General features: G+C 48.5%; 1 protein-coding gene across 2 annotated transcripts in view; it reads left to right on the top strand.

Moving 5' to 3' along the window:
* Positions 1-7,354: 7,354 nt before the first annotated feature.
* The window catches only part of Lmod1 (leiomodin 1), a 42,278-nt gene continuing 34,430 nt past the window's right edge, over positions 7,355-15,202 (top strand). The window contains exon 1 of one of the 2 annotated variants that reach the window (XM_063272307.1): positions 7,355-7,972. In XM_063272307.1, coding sequence (XP_063128377.1) covers positions 7,712-7,972 — 261 coding nt within the window. In that variant the 5' untranslated portion in view covers positions 7,355-7,711. The remainder of the gene's footprint in view (positions 7,973-15,202) is intronic. The other variant, NM_001107179.2, reaches the window with a different exon arrangement.

Raw genomic sequence — 15,202 nt, forward strand, 5'->3', positions numbered from 1 at the left:
CACTGTGAGCTCAAGGCCAATCAATATATAGATATTGAATACCAGGCCAAGCCAGGGCTACATAGGAAGACCAAGTCTCAAAAAAGAAACAAACAAATACAAACAAAACCCCACCTACCCACAAATGTAAAAAGGCCAGGTGTGATGTCACACACTAACAGAAAACTTGAGGTAAGTCTGGACTACATGACACTCTGTCGCACCAACACCAGCTAGAGTTGAAATGGCCCAGATGGCAGTTTTCAGCAGCCACATCAAGCATTTTATCACCAGATGTAACTTTCGCTCCAAGAGGTCCAGTGACCTCTGGCCTCCTTAGGCACTTACGTGCTCTTGGTACAGGTAAATGTATGCAGACATGACTAAAATAGGGCCAGCAAGATGGCTCAGAGAGTAAAGGCTCCTGCGGCCAAGTCTGACAACCTGAGTTTGATCCCCAGAACCCACATGGTGGAAGGAGAGAACTGAGTCCTGCAAGTTCTGACCTCCACACATGTGCAATACTGTATACGTACTCATACACACAAACAAGACGGATAAATAGGTTTTAAAAACTGATGAGGATCCAGGGACTAAGCCACTACCCAAAGACTATACATGGACTGACCCTGGGCTCCAGCCTCATAGGTAGCAATGAATAGCCTAGTAAGAGCACCAGTGGAAGGGGAAGCCCTTGGTCCTGCCAAGACTGAACCCCCAGTGAACGTGATTGTTGGGGGGAGGGCGGTAATGGGGGGAGGATGGGGAGGGGAACACCCATTAGAAGGGGAGGGAGAGGGGTTGGGGGATGTTGGCCCGGAAACCGGGAAGGGGAATAACAATCGAAATGTAAATAAGAAATACTCAAGTTAATAAAGATCAAATAAAAAAAAAAACCTGATGAGGAGGGGGGAAATGGAATGAAATGGGGGCTTTCGGAGGGGAAACCAGGAAGGAGGGTAAGATTTGAAATGTAAATAAAATAACCAATAAAAAATAAAATAAATGATAATCTTAAGAGAAAAGAATAGTGAAATCACAAAAAAAGAATAATAATAGTAATAATAATAATAGTAATAATGGGGCTAGAGATACAGATCAGTGGTAGAGCCTTTGCCTCCCATACACAAAGCCCCAAATTCACTTCTCAGTACCACAGGAAGGAACAAGGCATCAAACCCTCACTCCCTATCTGTGAGGTCGGTCCTTGTTTTCTTCTTCCCCCTTAAAGGAAAAAGGTAAATACTTTTGACACCTACATTTTCCATTTCCAGAGGCTCAGAGAGGTTGAACAAGTTACACAGGTTACAGTCTCAGATTTGAGTCCAGTGTCATTTGACTCCAGAGCCTGCCATCTTACCTGCCACACTACACTGCCACTCTGTATTCATGGGAAGATGGCCGTTTGGGGTCATCCACCCTCTTCAAAAGCCGCTTAAAGGACCTTGTGCTCGCTCGGTGGTGGACATCTTTAATATCAGCGCTAAAGAGGCAGAGGCAGGTGGATCTCTGAGGGGTTTTTGTTTGCTTTTCTTTTTCTTCTTTAATGATTTATTCTTATTTCATGTGCATTGGAGTTTTGCCTGTAAGAGGGTGTCAGATCCCCTGGAACTGGAGTTACAGACAGTTATGGGTTGCCAAGTAATTGCTGGGAATTGAACCTGGGTTTTCTGGAAGAAAACCCACTGCTCTTAACATCTGAGACATCTCCCAGCCCTGCGTATTTTTTCATTGTTGTTGGATTTTGTTGTTCCTGTTTTCTTTGTTTTTTGTTGTTTTGTTTTTCAAGACAAGATTTCTCTGTGTAGCCTTGGCTGTAACATACTCAGTCTGGAACTCACTCTGTAGACTAGGTTAGCCTTGAACTCTGAATCCTCTGATGGATTTCTGAGTTTAAAGCCAGCCTGGCTAGCAAGTTGCAGGTAGACCAGGGCTATATAATGAGAGTTTTCTCAATTAAAAAAAATTTTTTTTTGAGACAGGCTGTCTTTGTGCAACAACCCTTGCTCTCCTGGAACTTGGTATGTAGACCAGGCTGGCCTCGAACTCACAGAGATCCACCTGCCTCTGCCTCCTGAATGCTGGGATTAAAGGCACATCATTGCTCTCAATAAAAAATTAGTTTTTAAAAAGTCATTAAAGCATTGGTTAAATTGGTTCTGAATAGTTAGTGTACCTTGATCTCATCACATTTTTTTTAAAGATGTATTTATTATATTTATGTGAGTACACTGTCGCTGTCTTCAGACACACCAGAAGAGGGCATCAGATCTCATTATGGATGGTTGTGAGCCACCATGTGCTTGCTGGGAATTGAACTCAGGACCTCTGGAAGAGCAGTCAGTGCTCCTAACCTCTGAGCCTTCTCTTCAACCCTCATCACATTTTGACCTTGAAGCCTCTCCTCCCCCACCCCCTCTGCCTCTCTCTCATCTAGCCACAGCAATGCTCACCTTCTGAGGACTCAGACAAGACAGAACACTCTGGTGCCCGAATGAATTGTTTTAACTAGAAGTAGATTCTCAGCTTGGACAACAATTGTGTCTTACAGTGTCCTTGACTTCAGAGTCTGAGCTACAGAATCTGCAGCTGTGGGTTCCAACATCCTCTGACCACAGCTGGGGCATCTTTCAAGAAAATATTCTCAATCCACGAGCAGTTTCCAGGGTTACAAAGATTTCAGTTTGAGTCAGAGTTGGAAGCTGTGGAACTGGAGGCAGAGAAGTTACAGGGGTTTGGGTGTAGACCCACCATTAGGATGCTGTACGTCCTGCTATTTGGGTTTGTAAACTGTGAGTTTAGAATGAATATATGTACTTTAGTGTACTCCTAGAGCAAAGGCAGAGCTCAGAAGTGACGGTCACTCAACCAATGCACTGAGGCTGGCCTTGGAGCTGAAGGGAGTTATTTGCATCAGGCCTGACCTCCTCAGGTAACAGCAAACATTTTGGTCACAAAGAGTCCCAGGAAGCTGGAGAGGGGTTCTTTCAGATTACAGATGGGCAGGTTGGGGATGGCTGAGGGGCCTTCAGAGTCTGGTGTCCCAGAAGGTTCTCTTCTAGGCAACAGTGAGAATGAGAACTGACCTGGGGGGATGTCAGGGGATCAAGAGACTTGGTGACAGGGCTGGCCTGGTGGCACACCTTTAATCCTAGCACTTGGAGGGCAGGAGTTCTCTGTGAGCTCCAGGCCATCCATGTCCACATAGCAAGCTCAGGTTCCAAGGCTGCATTGTGAGACCTGGTCTCAAATAAGGGACAAAAAGGAGAGAGGGAGGGAGGGAAGGAGGGACAGAGAGAGGAGCTTAGTAGGAACAGGGAGCAAGGAGCAAGGAATACTTGCTTGTCTACTAACAAGTTTAGCTAAACACAGACTCCAGCCCATATGAGTCTTTGTTGTGCCTCTGGAAGGAACCCACTGCCTCCTCCCCACACATAATGTGTCTTCTGCTGTCTCCTAACAGTCCGTTTGCCCTTTAAGTTTTCCTTACAGTAGAATTTTACAAACACCATTAAATGATAGATTTTCAAGAGGAGAACAATAATTTTCTTTACATAATACCCAACCAAGCACCTAAATGAGTTTTCCAACAAATAAGAATCCGGTAAGAGGGAATAAGTATGCTTTTATTTAAGTCATTTGCTGCTGGAGGAAAGAGAACAGAAGAGTAGACTAGAGAGAGAAGAACGCAGAATAAAGATAAGAATAACACAGGCCTGGGGTTGTATCCTTCCAGTTCCAGCTTCTCAAGGGTCCAAGGCAGAAGGATCGCAAATTCACAATTCACGGCCTGCCTGGGCCATAGAGTGAGTCAAGGCCAGTCTGGGCAACAGAGTGAGATCAACTTCAGAATAAAAAGTAAAGAGAAGGCCTGAGAGATGTCTAAGTGGCTAAGAGCTTGTGCTGCTCTTGCAGAGGACCTGAGTCTTGTTCCCAGCAACCATGTTGGGTGACTCATGACCACCTATAACTTCAGATCCAGTGGGTCCAACACCCCTAACCAATGTGGTCTCTGCTTTCATATGTTCACACACATGTAAACATGTATAACAATACACATAATTAAAAATAAATCTTTTAGGAAGGAAAAAGTAATTGAAATAAAGGTAGTTAGAGTAGCACTCCCCTTTAATTCCAGCATCTCAGACGCAGAGGCAGGATCTCTGTGAGTTCAAGGCCAGCCTGATTTACATAGTTACAGGCTAGCCATAGCTACATAGTGAGACCCTCTGGAAAAAGAGAGAGAGAGAGAGAGAGAGAGAGGAAAGAAGGAAGGAAAGAAAAGAAAAGAAATGGGCTGGAGAGATGGCTCAGCGGTTAAGAGCACTGACTGCTCTTCCAGAGGTCCTGAGTTCAATTCCCAGCAACCACATGGTGGCTCACAACCATCTGTAATGGGGTCTGGTGCCCTCTTCTGGCCTGCAGTCACATATGCAGGCAGAATGCTGTACATAAAATAAATAAATAAATCTTAAAAAAAAAAAAAAGAAAGAAAAGAAAAGAAATATGATAGTGTATGTCCCTTTATTCCCAACAGTCAGGAGGCAAAGGCAAGTGGATCTTCATGATTTTTGAGACCTGTCTGGTCTACAGAGTGAGTTCCAAACTTGCCAAGGATACATAGTGAGACCTCGTCTCAAAAACAAACAGGCAAACAAGGGAAAAAAAAAACCACCTTAACCTTTCCCCCAAAACTGTTAAAAATGGTCAGGGAGTGTATCTTAGCCATAGAAAGCTTACTTAGTACATACAAAGTCCTGGGTTCAAGCTTGGTTTTAACTCCATCATTGAAAAAAAAAGGTGCAAATATGGAGCTGGAGCAGTGGTTCAGAGGTTAAAAGCCCTGGCTATCTTCCAGGGGTGTAGGTTCAGTTCAGTTCCCAGCACCCACAAGGCAGCTCGAAACTCTGCAACTGCAGTCCCAGGGCACCAGCACAGGTGTGCACATACATAATCCAGTCAACCTGCTCATGTGCATAAAATTTAAAAAAATGTTTTTTAAAGGGAAATATAAGTAGTTGTAAGAGCTGCTAATGACTACTGTGCTCACGTGCTTCAGGTAAATGTCTTCTTGTATCTTGCAACTTAATGTTCACCTTACTTTGCCTTAGAATAGACTTTGTAAAAACTCCATTAATTGATCCATCTTAAGTTTTCAAAACTGCATTTATGTGCTATGGTGGAGGTGCACACACATACCTCAGAAAGAGTGAAGGTCAGAGGAGAGCCTGTCACATGCAACCACAGCCGATGAGCTCTGCTATACCCGCCCTGCCATGCTGGGTTAAGACCCCCTGAAACTGTGAGTCAGAATAACCCGTTCTCCCCACGGCTGACCTGTCAGGGGTTTGTGACGGTGACAAGAGAGTAAGCAACACAGGCAGATATGGCTGCCGTTCTTACTTTATAGGTAGAGAAGCCACTGCTCAAGAAGGGAGTTACTCAGGGTCATGTGGTCAGCCGGTGACAGTAACAGGACCTAAGGAGGGTCTTTTAGCCTAAAGAGCATAAGGCCTTGTCCATCTGTGTTGTTTTATTTCCTCAGAGCCCTGCACACACACAATCCTCTCTTTGAGACAGGGTTTCCCTGTGTAGCTCTGGCTGTCACTGTAGACCCTTTGATTGTGCTGCTTCCAGCTCAGAGATCCACCTGCCTCTGCCTCCTGAGTGCTTGGATTAAAGGTGTGTGTCGCCACGTCCAGCTTCTACACATCTCTTTTGAAGTGCTTTGCAAACTTATCTGAAACCATCTGTTTAATATCAGCCCTGTTGTTCTGCCTTTACGTCATGTGGCATACAGACTCAAAGGGAGGAGGCATTTATGTTGGCTCACAGGGACTCCAGACAACGGTTCCTGGCTTCTTTGCTTTGGAGCTTGCAGTGAGACAGGAGCATGGTGGCAGTGGGAACATGTGGCAGGGGCTGCTCCCTTCATGACTACCAGGAAGCAGAGAGAGGGCATGGGACCTGCAACGAGTTAGAATTTTTAAAAGCTTACCCCTGGTGACCTACTCCCTCCAGCTAGGCCCCATGCCCTAAAGTTTCTAGAACATCTCAAATTGAGCTACTAGCTAGGGACCTAATGTGGAATATGTGTGGCTGTGAGTGACATTTCGTCGTCAGACACAACAGTTATTGTTACTGACTGTGGGCTCCACAATGACAGGCTCACACTAGACGGTATCTTTAGTTACATCACCTGCTCTCTCGGCAGAGTGTGACAAGTGCTATTCACTGATGGGCATGTGACTGGAATTCAACTGCCAGGGTTCTCCAGCCCCTCCTCCATTCACCCTCCCGGGTTTGCCTGCCTCATTTCTGCCTTCCAGCCCCACCAGGCAGCATCAGCCCCTCTCCCGGCCTTAAACTAAAGCTGAGTTAGTGGGCATTAAATGCCATGGCTAAGTCTTAGTCCTAGATGATCTTTGGACTCAGCAAATGCTGATCAAGTGACTGGCTCTCTCTGGCTTAGGATGGAGAGATGCCAGGAAAGATCGAAGCATCTACCCTGATGGGTTACACCAGAGCTTCTAGAAGGGATTTTGTGGCAGGAAGGAGGGGGGCAGGAGATTGAATGTCTCTGAGACTTGCACAGGGCAGCATGATGGATGAGTAGTGGAAAGCCCTTCTATGAAAGAAACCAGACCTGTTGCAACAGTATCTCCCAGTGGCCCAGAACTGCATTTCCCTTAAGACAAGCTAAACTGTGCTCTGGATTTGTGGCTGGTGCCTGCTGGCTCCTCGTCTGTGCACCCAGAGAAGGTTGTCTATAGATGCCCCTGCAGAGGCGGGAACCTAGGAAGGTCACAATCCTCTTCCCAAGAGCCTTGGAAACAGAGCCCTTTAAGAGTTTCTTCCTCCTGCAGATCCCACCTCTTCCGCAAACACCTTCACATTTTCAGTTTGTATGCACAGTGAGGATGCCACCCCCACCCCTCCTCCCGCCCCTCCCCCCACCCACGCCCCACCCCACCCCCACCCCCACCCCGTCGCCCATCCTCTTTTTCTCTTCAGAGGTGGTGAACACGCATTAGGGTAACTGATGCTCCGCTTTCAGGTGGGATGGTTATGAGAGCTACCCCTCATCTTGAATTTGTGTCTTTCTGGAATTGTAAACGCCGGGGACTCCCCAGCCCGCCCCCGAACATTACCAAATACAGTAGAAAGGTGGCTGTGGCCACCCAGTGACCGAAAATGCGTTCTCAAACAGAGTTTGCTTCAGGCTGGCGAGGTAGCGAACCTCACGGCCCCAGTCCCTGCTACCCTGGCTTCCAGTGTCCGGCGGCTTCTGCCAGCCTTCGCATTTTTCTCTCTTTTTCTCATTGCGTGGCCCCCTTGTCTTTAAAAGGCTAAACTGCTCTGTACTAAATTTGGTCACGCAGCGCTCCAAGATTCCCTGGAATGTCCTCAAGTTTCAAACAGCTCTGACAGTGAGGCAGGCCCGCCCCCTGGCTTGGGGATTGGCTTCTCCTCTCTGGCTGGGCAGCTGTCAGGTTTTATTGGTTGCTGGTTAGATCAAGCAGGGTCCACTAGCCTTGGGCTGCAGGGAGGCTGCTGTGTCCCCCGGAACACCTGTAGTACAGCAGGGCCCACGGAGCTGCAGTGCTCACCTAGCTGGGGCTTTGCACTCAAGCCCGCTCAGTTCTAACCAGACTAGCGCTCCCTGTCCCTTCCCTGCCTACCACCAGCAAGCCCGCCAGACCTGGTAGGAGCAACTGCTCACTTTGCCAAGATGTCCAAGGTAGCTAAGTATCGGCGGCAGGTGAGTGAAGACCCCGACATCGACAGCCTGCTGTCTACCCTCTCCCCTGAAGAAATGGAAGAGCTGGAGAAGGAGCTGGATGTGGTGGACCCTGATGGGAGCATTCCCGTGGGGCTGCGGCAGAGGAATCAAACGGACAAACAGCCCTCCGGCTCGTTCAACCGGGAAGCCATGCTCAACTTCTGTGAAAAGGAGAGCAAGAAAATTATTCAGAGGGAGATGTCTGTGGATGTGAGTGACACACCCTGGAGGAAAGTAGGGTGGGGAGGGAGGGCGGGGCCCCTAACTCCAGGACTAGAACCCCTCTTTCTTAGAAAAACAGCTCTTACTGGCAGGGTACCAGATGCTTCAGAATAGGCTATTACGTGTTAAACTGACAGTGTGAACCTTTGCCCTTAATCTGCATGGTAAGCAGAAGTTGGATATGTTGGAGAGACATGGCACTTCAAAAATCAAGTAGGAAAAGGGAGCTGAGGCTGGAGGTGTCCTTGAAGGATGTGTCTGAGCTGATGCCGTCCTGCTCTCAGTATTCTTTCTTCACCTCCATCCTGTGCTAGGAGGGAGGGAGAGAGACTAGGATGGTGTTTGTGTCTTCAAGCACTCAAGAAGAGAAAGCCGAGCTGATGAGATTGGCCCAACTCCTAAGAATAGGAATGTAGGGAGACACAGTGGGAGGGTGGGTCACTGTCTCTGTCCCTGCCATCTATCCCCCAGGCCATGTTCATGGCTTTACCAAAGGGCTCAGGAGTTCTTACCCTGTGGGTAGGGTGGTTATTTCTTCTACAGCTTTGATAATGATGACTAAATATCAATACAAGTATGGGGGAATGAGGGGCTGGTGACCCAGAGCAGGAAACAGAGAAATGAAACTCAGTCAAGCTCTTGACACTTTTGTGACCACCCCCATCCCCACCCTCATCTCCACCCCCATCCCCACTCCCCCCTCCCCCTAAGCATTCACTCTGGAGTTTGGCTTTGCTCTTCTCTTCCATCCCCTGGGCTCTGGGCCCAATGACTGACTTGTGTCTGTGGCTTCTGGAGACTGAGGTCAAACAGAACTGTTTTCAGCCCTGGAACCAAACCCAGGGCCTCTCACATGCCGTGTAAGGGTGTTACCCTCCAGCTATGCAATTCTAAAACTAAAGCCCTTATTTAATTATAAAGCAAGAGGTTTAGGTCAAAGAGCACGGAAGGACTCTAGCCCTCCTGGGACTTTGATTCTCCAATGTTTCTGCTCTTAGTAATACTGCACCCTGACTCTCTCTCCTCTCTTGCCCGGTTTCCTGGCTTTGCCCAGGGATGGACTTACTTCTCCAGATGGAGCCAAGTCAAGCAATAGAGGGTGGGAGAGTAGGCATCTTTGGTCGGATTGCTGCCTTTAGGACCATTCTTGCCTTGTAGAGATACTCTGTTACAGTCCGCTCCTTGCTCCCAGTGCAGGCAAAGGGCATGTGTCAGCACAGTGGGCAGCTGGGCTTTGGAATGTACAGAGTAGTGGGCCGAAGTCTCTGGCAACCTGGGGGAATGTGAGTGAACCATAACATGTAGCCTCTTTAGTGTTACTCTCAAAAGAATGATGGTGAAGTTAATTAAGGCCTCGTATTTAAATTCCAGAAAACCCTGCATGAGTACTAGCAACCCTTGCTGCCCTGTCTATGTGACTGAGCCACTCCCGAGCTACCTAGACCTCAAGGACAGCAGTACCTGCCTCAGAGGCTGTTGAGGCAGCTAAGAGGGTGATGGAGAGTGCCCGGCACTGTGCCTGGCACATTAGCACTCAATAAGTGGCAGCAACTGCCCTTGTCCAGCCCTGCCCACCCCTCAGTCTAGGCACTTACTTGTCCCTTTAATTAGTGGCCAGAACAAAACAGCAAAGCTTGGGTGATCAGGTAGAGTGTCAGCTCCAGGCTGGGGAACTAACTCCAGCTCTCGCTGCCTGGGCCTTCGCTCTTCATGAAGACATAGCAATCCAATCGATTCGATAGCAAGCCAACCAATTAGCCCAGCCTGTGGAAGCAAGGTGGGCTCCAGAGAACCTTCTACATGCCCACCACAAGATCCTTCTTTTTCATAAGCCTTAACAGTCTTAGGAGATAACTTTTATCCCCGTCATAAAAAAAAAAAAAAGTCCCAAAGAGGCTAAATGCCTGTCCCAGAGCGACACAGCTAAGAGGTGACCTCCCTCTTAGTTGAAGTTTGTACTTCCTCCCTTCACAGGATATCAGAGTAAAGGAAGGAAGACAATGTCAGCCCTTGCTTTTTTATGTTTTAGATAAGTTCTCATGTGGCTCAGGCTTGGTCAAACTGGACAGCTAGTGAGGATGACTTTGAACTCCCGATCGTCCAGTTTCTACCTCCAAAGCAATGGGGTTGCCGGTGTGAGCCACCACTGTGCCCACTTATACAGTTGAACACGCGGGGTCTTGGTGCATGCTAGACCAGCTCTGTGCTAACTGAGCTCCATTAGGATCATATAGTAGCTACATGTGAGAGCCCAGAGAGGTGTGACCCAGTGTGCTTGTATGTTGTCAGACAAGCAGTGACTGTGACAGTCTGGATAGTCTCCCCACTTTCTGAGGAATACCATTAACCACTAAACCAACCGTTGGCTAGGAAAAGTTATGGGGCGGTTTCAAGGAATTTTAGCTGATTCCTGGAGATGGGATGATGGCATTATGAACATTCTTTCAAAAGGATGCTTGTGTTTTAGACATAAGTAATGAAATATTCTTAGGACAACTGATCGAATTGGGGGATTTGCTTTAAAAGGATGGGGATAGGGATATGGGTCCACATAATCATTACAGTGAGCCCTACTTTTGTTTGAAACTAACCATACTAAGAGTCCAATAGGAATGAAGAGTGGTAAGCAGGCCCCTTCGACTTCTCCTGGGAGGGAAACTCTAAGACACTGTGGCTGGAGTGCTAGGGTGGGGACCCTGAAAGGGATCGGGGTTACCTCACCTTCACTGGGCTAGAATAGTCCAGGGATCCTTTGGATTGTTTAGAGATAGTTTTCATGAATATTCCTCCCATACCTCTTCCAGGTCTCCACCTCCAGGTAGTTGTCCCAGATTCTTAGCCAAAGCTGGGCACGTTGATTGAACATTCCCGTATCCTAACATTCTATCCTTTAGAGTATTTGTCATTAAGGAAAGGGGAGCGCGTGTGTCGTGGTGTGCGTGTGGAAGTCACAGGACAGTTTTCAAGAGTCAGCTCTCTACTCCCACTGTAGGTTCCAAAGATGTAACTCATGTTGTCAGGTTTGCCCGGCAAGGAGTTTTTCTCTTGCTGACCCACAGTCTTTTTCATGATGATGGAGATCGAACCCAGGGCCTTGAGTGCAGCTAACATCCCTGCTGTGGTGCCATATACCCCTGCCCCTCTCTTTTTGCATTTTGCTTTCTTGGCTGTTTCCCTCACCAGCATATATGATTCAGGAGGTAAATACTTACATAAGACCTCCCTACAGAAGATCCCAGGCTGCTTATGAAACGAATTTTTGTTAGCAGGAGATTCAGGGAAGGCTGGAGGTGGACTCCGTCCCTGCCTGTAAATGGGGTGGATCTGGCAGCCAAGCTCCTCTCTGGTCCTCTGGGAGTTCTCCCTTAGCCCAGGTGGAAGACAGAGCCCTCCCCAGTGCATGAGCCAGCTGTGGAGTGAAGCAGTCCTTGTCTCATGTTTCAGGGACCTGATCACCACAGGTCAACTCTTATTCTCTTCCCTTCCCAAGTGGTAGTGGTGGTGGGTGACCCCCTCAGCCAGCCTCCCCTGTCCTCCCTAGGGTGACAGGGACCCAGGATTATCACCTGCATGAAACTGGGGTCAGGGGCCAGAGCAGCTGGGCTCGGGGGTAGAGGAAGCTCTTTTAGGTTTTCCCTAGAGGTTAACCTGAGACTCTGAGCAATCCACTGCTGTCCTCAGCCTCCCGCTGCCTGTTAGCCTCCACAGTCCCTTCCTCCCGGTCTTCATTCAACTCCAGGCCCCTCTGGCTCCCTTCAGGAATGGGAATCCCTGAGGCCTCAGCAACCCTCAGAGTGCCCTTAGCAGATAGCTGGGTTAGTCAGGAGCATAGCAGGCAGCACGGCTCACCGATTAAGGAGATTAACCCCAACTGGTGCACACTCAAAATAGCCCTGGAGGTCAGGGTAGAGAGGGCAGGAGAGGTGATGGGGGCCTGGTGAGCTAGGTAGGCACAAGCACACCCCTAGACAAGGCTAGCCACGTTTAAAACCCACCTCCATCTGTAGTTGGAAAAGCAGCTGACTTGATCTCCAGCTGGGTGGCGGCAGCTGTAGGTGTTTGTCTCGGTGTGTTGTTTTTAAATCTTTCATTGGTAGTGCGTTTAATAATATTTAAAGAACTTTGTGGCCCGACTATGGAGGCACACATTTTTAACGCTCGCACTTGGAAGGTAGAGGCAGGCAGATCTCTATGAGTCCAAGGCCAGCCTGGTCTATGGAGAGGTTCCAGGACAGATAAGGATAACAACAACAAAAACAATACAAAACAAAACACAACCTAGATCCCATCTGTAGCATGGCTTCTGATGCTCTCCCCTTCTTGGGACAGCAGATCTGAGAACTTGAGAGCTTGGCAGAATAGGAAACATGAGAGAGAGGTGGGCAAGCCAGATGGATGATGGACAGGAATGAGGAAGATTTCCAACAACGAGAGGAACATGGGATGTTTTCAAAGTGGTCTGGATGCTGTCGATCAAGGAAGGCTGTCAACAGCAACCTGGGGAGTTGGAAGCATCAGGGCTTCAGGGACTTCATGGTCCCAGGCCTGGATAAAACAAGGAAGACAAAGCTTTCATCAAGTCTATCTGCCTTCCCAGCCTCTTTCCCTCCTCCAAGAGACTGTGGAATTATGGGTGTCAGCTCGTGCCAGCATGTCCGTAGCTGGCTCAGACTAGGCAAGCCTTGAGTGATAGATAGGTACTAAGAGATTTGCAGCGTGTGTGTGTGTGTGTGTGTGTGTGTGTGTGTGTGTACTCAAAACAAGAAGGACCACAAGGTACAGAGGTAGCGGGAGGAAGAAGCTGATATTCATGGGCCTGCCACATTGGATAAACAGGAATATCCTGATTCACAGGGTAAGGTCCAGCTTAGGTTGTATTGTGGTAATTGAACAACAGCACTAGGCATAACCAGCAGAAAGCGGTGGTTGACAGCCAGGGTTTAAGTCCCTGTTCAAGACTTCACTCTCTGCAGCCGGGCCAGGAGTGAGCTAGAAAACCATAGGCATCTGGACTCAGTTAGGTCTAGATTTGGGTTCTGCTTCTGCCCCTTACAGTGTCAATGAAGCTGAGTACCTTAGGGGAAGGGGAGAGGGAGGGGAAGGGGGGGGAGAGGGAGAGAGAGAGAGAGAGGACATTAACTTATTTAGCACGTGCTGGTCCCAAGGGCAGTACCAATACCCTCATTGGCTTAGCTTCTTCTGCTCCATTACTTGTCAAGTAGGAATGATAAATACCAGCCTCGAAGGGCTATTGGAGGATTAAAGAGGACCAAGTATTGAGAGTTTACTTCATCAAGGGAGAGACTGTCTTCGCTCTAAATTCTCCAGGCTTTGTACCTGTCCAGATGCCAAAACGACATTAAAAAAAAAAAAAGTTCTCACAAGGCTAAAAACATTCTGTTGGCAGGAGTGAGGCAATGACAAAAGGGGGTGAGGGGAAAGGAGAAAAGCAAGGAAGTGATTTAGGGAAGAAAGCGAGGGTTATTTGTCACTTACTGCCTGACTCCAGTCACCTGATGTCACAGAACTACCTTTATTTCACCTCCTCCTCATGCCAGGCCCAGGGACCCATGCTAGTTTACTGGTTCTGAAACCTGGCGGGAAAGAGAAAGCTGAGGGGCTGTTCGGGCACGGAGAACTAACTCTCCTCGCCAGCCCTGTTCCATCCCAGCATGATCTCAGAAAAGCCAGGGCTGCTTTGGGAGTTTTGGCTTCAGCCATCTCTGGGGTCCACTGCAGAGGCCAGGCCAGGTTGTCAGGACACTGTGTACAAACAGCTAGGAATAGAAAGGCCTCCTGCTCCTCGCTCCACCCTCTCCTGCCCTCACTTCTTCCCTGCTCAGGATCCTTAGGCTCCACTATCTCACCAGCCCCTGGCTCCAGAGCAGGGGGCAGGGACAGCAGAAGGCAACTCCTACCTCCTGCACTGAGGTGCACAGGCCTCGGAGCAGGGCTCCAGAAGGCACGGAGGGTGCTGGGTGTGTCTAGTGGTTGGAATAGTCCCTTCAGAGTCCAAGCAGATCTGGGCTCCCATCGTACTGTGCATGGTAGCAGCCAGAGTGTCTGTCAGTGGAAGCTGAAGTGCCTGGTCCTGGGGAAGGGGAAAGGCTTGATATCTCCAAAGGGCTCCAAGAAGTGTGCTGGGTTGGAGATCTGGTACTGAAGGCTCATGAATGTTTGTTTCTTGCCTTTCCTTCGCGCCACCTCAGCCCACTCGTTCCCCTTCCCACTACGTATGCTTCCCTCTCCCCACCCCTTCTCCCTCGAGCACCCAGAGCCTCATACATTTCAAGCCTAGGCTCTGACCCACACCCCTGGCTCCCCACTCCCTTTATACACAGAATTCACAAATCATGTCTTATGCTTACAAGGACAAGGAGGAGTCTACTAAATCATTAATTTGTTAAGTATTCGTTGGGCTTCTGCTCTATTGGGCATGTTCTAAATGCTAGGACAGAGTGTGTAGCATAGAGACTGTCCTTGCCAACCCAGAGATTACATTTATTGTTTGCATAATTCTCATGGTCAGGGCAGATATTGTACTTTGCTTTCTACTGTCATAGGCAATGGTCTTTAGACCATGACCCAAAGCAACCTGGAGGGTTTACTTGATTTGGATCTCCAGATCACAGTCCACTTACAGTCCGTCCTTAATGGAAGCCAAGGTGAAAACTTAAGCAGGGCAGGGACCTGGAGGCAGGAGCTGAAGCAGAGACTGTGGAGGGACGCTGCTCACTGCTTGCTTTCCAAAGCCTGTTCTGCCCGCTTACTTATGCAACCCTGGACCACCTGCCCAGGGGTGGCACTACCTACAGCGTGCTGGGCCTTCCACAGCCATCATTGGTCAAGAAAATCACCCCACAGACCAATCTGATGATGATTTTTTTTTTTTCAGCTGAGGTTCCCTGTTCCCAGAGAACCTTAGCTTGTGTGTCAAGTTAACAAAACTAACCATCATGCTGGACTACACACACACACACACACACACACACACGGGGGGGGGCAGGAAGAGAGAGAGAGAGAGAGAGAGAGAGAGAGAGAGAGAGAGAGAACATAATCCCAACACTTGAGATACAGAATCAGGCAGACCTCTGAGTTCAAGGCCAGCCTGGTCTACAAAGCTAGTCCCAGGACAGCTAGAGGTACACAGAGAAAACAAGCCCAAAGCAAACCAAAAGAAAAGCCTATTTCCTATTTATTTGTTTTATGTTTGTGCAC

This window comes from Rattus norvegicus, chromosome 13 (genome assembly GCF_036323735.1).
Source record: "Rattus norvegicus strain BN/NHsdMcwi chromosome 13, GRCr8, whole genome shotgun sequence".
Classification (NCBI taxonomy): domain Eukaryota; kingdom Metazoa; phylum Chordata; class Mammalia; order Rodentia; family Muridae; genus Rattus; species Rattus norvegicus.